This window comes from Etheostoma cragini, chromosome 18 (assembly GCF_013103735.1).
Source record: "Etheostoma cragini isolate CJK2018 chromosome 18, CSU_Ecrag_1.0, whole genome shotgun sequence".
Lineage (NCBI taxonomy): Eukaryota > Metazoa > Chordata > Actinopteri > Perciformes > Percidae > Etheostoma > Etheostoma cragini.
This window is the reverse complement of record NC_048424.1, coordinates 9,808,848-9,813,878: the sequence shown is the minus strand read 5'-3', so window position 1 is coordinate 9,813,878 and position 5,031 is coordinate 9,808,848. Positions and strand designations below refer to the sequence as shown.

The window sequence follows — 5,031 nt, the reverse complement described above, 5'->3', positions numbered from 1 at the left end:
AAGCAATTTGTGAGCAGCTGTTCTTTAGTTTGTTGTTTTAGTATTATCTCTTTTTGACTCTTAAGTCTATTTCTTTTCAAATTTTCAAAGTCTTTGATTTTTATTATTCTTTTTGATATATTTGTATTTTGCCTTTTTGGCCGTATTTGGGATAATAAAACCATCCCATCTTATATCATCATCAACTGTCGACTCATCCTTTCTGTTACACACTACACTGAGACTGCCGGTTACATCTACCCACAACATGAACGAACAGAGAAATTTATCTTTTTAGATAAAACAGATGTTGACAAAGTTTCCTTTTGGGGACATCATTTGAAATTGGGAAATATTTTTTGGAAAAAAGGTAAGAAATTGCAATATATTGCAGAATGATGCAATATGTTTAAAATCGGAATAATATCGTATTGTGAGATAAGTTTTGTGATTATATCGTATCGTGAGGCCTCTGATGATTCCCACCCTTATTATGTAGGCTGCATGACTAACACTGGGAAGAAAAACAATACCGCTCAAATAAGTAGTTATCTGAAAATTTAAATACATCTAAAGTCGGGTCTCATTATCATCTCCCAAAGTATGTTTAACTCCCTGCCAAGTAATACAGCTTTTCATCGACAGGATCATAGACACAAGGAAATGCCATTTTTGGAACAAACGTTTTAAAGTCTGCCAAACATGGTCAATGAACAAACACTGTTTTTCATTCATGCAGATAAACTACACTAAAATTCGCCTGATACAGACTGAATTACTGTGGAAGTGAAAGAGTGCTGTGTCAGAGGGAGGACACTGAGAGGAGAAAACCTGCTCCAGACTAGGTTAGGTTCAGACTCAGTTACCATAGTAACTGACTCTGAGGTTAAGTTACCTCTCTTTCTGAAACAGGCTGGAGTTACCCCTTTCTCTCAGGTGTGATTAACCTCCCTTTCTGAAACAGAACCCAGAGTTCCCCTCATGACAGGGTTAACTCACTGAGTTTTCACTAAACCTGCTTTCTGAAACAGACCCCTGCTTATATTGATCCCCAATGAGAGATCTAGAAATGTGCAGCACGTAGCACAAGTGTTTGTTTACATCATAAGAAAGAATTCTCTCTCTCAGACAAGGGGTCTCTATGGCCTTGATAAGGACCATGGGTATTTATTACACCCAGCAGAGCTCTTTCAGTGAATTGTTTGATAATAATCTAGCACACGCTGGAGAGGATTTCTGAATCATAGTGCATATATTGCCGATGTTTTTTGCATAATGACAAACACTGGAGACAAAGCCGGTGGCACAAAGATGAACTGCGCTGTCAATCCCTACGTATTGAGAGCACAGAGAACAGGTTAAATGTGAATGAGATCTTGGTTGTGCTATACAATGAACATCCCTTGAGACTGACATTGTGTGTCCTGTAATTGCCCCGAGTCTGGCTCTCCGGTCTCAGACTCCGCTGGGGGTGACATCTCGTCTCAAGGCAGAGAGGGGAGATATCTACCGACCAATCACAGCCCAGTTAGTCAAACCTCCATCAGCTGCCCACAGCTCCATATCTCACTCTCCTTGTGGAGAGAAAAAGCACTGGGCTGGAGCCAATTCAAAACAACAGGGTTTTATACACACACACACACACACACACACACACACACACACACACACACACACACAAAGAGATAGCGACAGAGAAAGACCTCAACCTGCTCATTCCCCTCCAAGCCAAATCTTTGCCTCTAAATAAAAACAGGCTTCTAAAAAGGTGGAGATAGTTACCCTCTGGAACCACCACTTTGTTTAAGCCCTGGTTTGACAGATAATCCCTCACAAATCCTAAATCTCTGTGTGATTCACAGCAAACCAAAATGGAAAAAAAAAATATACACAAAAAAGCTTACATAAAACATGCAAAAATGGAATAAAAGCTGGTATCTCTTTGAGCTAATTTTGAAGCAGGTGAGTTCTGCAGGTTAATTTAAAGGTTTGGGTCATTCAATATAAATGATGATGTAGATCCATAAGTCGATAAAGTCATGAATGAATATCACTACATAAACAGCATCCGGTCAGGATCCGTTTCACTTGGAATGGCAAGCTAGGCTGAAAAGCCGTTACACACCTGCATGTACAAATTTACATGTTCACACAGATAATCTAACTGACAGACAGGGACATAACGAGGATTTTGAACATCAAGTTACATATTCAGTTGTAAGCAAACTGAGTGTTGTGGTCTGTCCCCAGCAAAAACTACAGAGGCCACATCAGCAACGGCCTGCAGACACGCCGATCAAAGGCCTTCCTGTATGTAAACAGCAGTCATTCAGTGGAGCCCTCTCAGCTGGTACGGCATATGATTCAGACACTTCTGAAGAAAGGTCACTATCAGTCCCGTGAAAACAAGAGGCCCTCTCAGTCTGGCTCCTGGGCAGCGACAGCCTCCCCAGCTGGGCGCTCTTCATTTACTGCCCCGGCCATCGACAGCCCATTGGCTATTCATCACAGCAAAGAGCCAGGGCTTATATGCTCGTGGGGCTGGTGGATCCACCCACGCTTAATGCTGAGGCAAGTCACTGGACAGGTGAGGTCAGAGTATATTAATAATCACACTGTAAATCTTTCTTCCCTAAATCACATACGGGGTGAAAGCTCCTCAGGATCTCCATGTTCAGCTCTCTGCTTATTGATCTGCGACAACTTCATTCCCATCAATCACCATGACAGCAACCACTCACTTCTGCAAAGCGCGGCAAGGCTGAACATGTTGTGGTGTGACTTTCGCTTTGGTTCAGTTTCTTTTACCTTATTTTGATGATTAACACATGAGTGAAATATTCCTTTAAACAAGATGAGCTCTTTCTGACTGACAGATGGGTGATGCCGAGAAGGTGACAGCCTCTTTTGTGCTATATGAACATCAGCAAAACATTCAATCTGTGTTTAATCTAGAAAACCAAATTTCCTCATGAAAAAATGGTGTGGCTATTGTTTTGAAAACAACCCCTTTAAACATTTTTTTCGAATCAGGTGTGTAATCTTAACTACTTCAAAATAGCAGGAACGTTTAGAGAGTCTGTATGCATATTTTCAAAGAGGATAGACAAACTAAAGTACTTGTTAGGAAGTGCAATGTTGCAGTGTAAGAGTATAAAACATGTAGATTTGATCCATTGTTTGTTATAACGTCTGCCAGGTGGTGTCTATCTGGGTTCCTCTTACCTTGTTAGAGTAGGGCGGCTTGGCGAGGTTGATGCCATCTCTGATGAGCTTATCCCTGATCATGATCTTCAGCTTCAGCTTGGGGTAAATCACCAGCTCCCTCCTGTTGCCCAGCGTCAGGTTCCTCTGCGCGCCCATGTACCCACCGTTGCGCCCAGCCCGGTCACTGTTGGCCTCGGTCCAGGACTTGGATGCCCGCAGTTTGGACTCATACTGGTCCACCATGTGACTGGTGTAAATCTCGGCTACGGGTGGCATGGGCTCCAGGGTGAAGTAGAGTCCACTGGCCGTCTCGTCGGCTTCATCTTTCAGCCTCCTCACGGCGTCGTGAATCCTCTGCCTGTGGTGAGGGATGTAGACGCCGATGGCATCCAGGTCAGGGTCCCCTATTTGTTTGCAAACCTCCAGATCGTCATATCCATTATCCACAAAAGCCTCGACGTACTGAGCGAGCTGGAGGGTCTTCAGCCACTCGTAAACGATGACAGGTCCGTTGCTTGTCATTTTGGCTGTTGCCAGATCGGCTAGAACTCGGAGAGAAGAAGACACTAAAGTGATGGTTACTTTCCCATTCGGCGTTTCAATCGCATTATAAGGTCGTTAATAACTATATAGTGGTGCTTTCTCCGAGTAGCCTATTAGGAAAGTAAAGAGGACTGCATTAAACAATATTTGGAGTATCCATGCTTTGGTTACCATCCCCGACCTTGTGAGTCCGCGGTACTTTAAGACATAAGAACAGAGCCGTAAGTGGACTGAAGGCTCCGCCTGACAGTAGCACCTGTCAATATTTACAAATCAAGACCACTTCAGTTTCTCTTAAAACAGCAGCTGAATCCCAAATGTAATATCAGTGATGTACCGTGCGCAGACAGTCCCAATAATTAGGCTTCCAGACACAAAATAGAAAGCAGTTGCCTAAAACTATTGTCATTCAAACAGCTGCTAGACAAGATTTCCGTCCGTCCGTTACGCACGGCAGCTGCTGCGTCTTAAAAAAGAAAGAAAGAAAGAAAAAAAACCTATTCACGGCTGATCCTCCTTCCTTATAGTCCGCTGGAACGCCGAACGGCCGTTGATGATATAAATCCAAAGGACGGGCTTCAAAATGACATAAGGTCGGCTGTAGACGACCGCACGGTTCCGCGTACACCCGCTCAATCTACGCGTAGTCCAGTTCTTCAAGCCGGCACATCACTGGAGCTGCGGCCAAGAGCCAACATGCTCACTGCTGCTCCTCTGCCGTCCACGCCCCCCAAATCTCACTCTACCCATTTAAAAATAGTGATGAGAGTCCTTCCCGCCCCCCCCTTCTCCCAACTTGTCACGCCGCTTCGGGGCACGCGGCTGGTCACCAGGTTCCCACCGACTTGGCCAAAGTTGGTCGAAGCGAAAGCGCGCGTGTTAAACCTGTCGCGCAGTTGAAATGAATATCCTAGCTGCAGGTTTGTGTCACCTTATTCTTCCCCTACGATGGGATTTCGTTCACCGCACCTCTCTCTGTGTGTCTCTCTCTCTGTCTCTCTCTCTCCCTCACTTATACACACACTCTCTCACTCATTCAGCATTTCCACAGTTTGGTTTCTCAACACGCATGAGCTCCCTCTATGTGGTAACTGGGGAACTGAAGATTTCACAGCACTGCTGTAACAGAAGAAACTGGGGTACTAACTCACCCATTCCATCCATCCATCCATCAATCTATCCATTATTATCTGTATGAACAGAGATTTGATGAAATTTCTTTTTGACTTTACACCGGAAAAGCAAGAGGTGTCTGTATCAAATTGCAGCACCACTAGACACCATTGTTTAGTATGAGACAAG

The 5,031-nt window shown here is 44.1% G+C and overlaps 1 protein-coding gene across 5 annotated transcripts in view; it reads right to left on the bottom strand.

The window, feature by feature from the left end:
- Window positions 1–4,680, bottom strand: part of sash1a (SAM and SH3 domain containing 1a) — a 163,472-nt gene extending 158,792 nt beyond the window's left edge. For 2 of the 5 annotated variants that reach the window (XM_034900196.1, XM_034900198.1), the window contains exon 1: window positions 3,205–4,677. In XM_034900196.1, coding sequence (XP_034756087.1) covers window positions 3,205–3,708 — 504 coding nt within the window. In that variant the 5' untranslated portion in view covers window positions 3,709–4,677. Of the gene's footprint in view, window positions 1–3,204 lie in introns of all 5 variants that reach the window. The other 3 variants (XM_034900197.1, XM_034900199.1, XM_034900195.1) reach the window with 2 other exon arrangements.
- Between the last annotated feature and the right edge of the window lie 351 nt (window positions 4,681–5,031).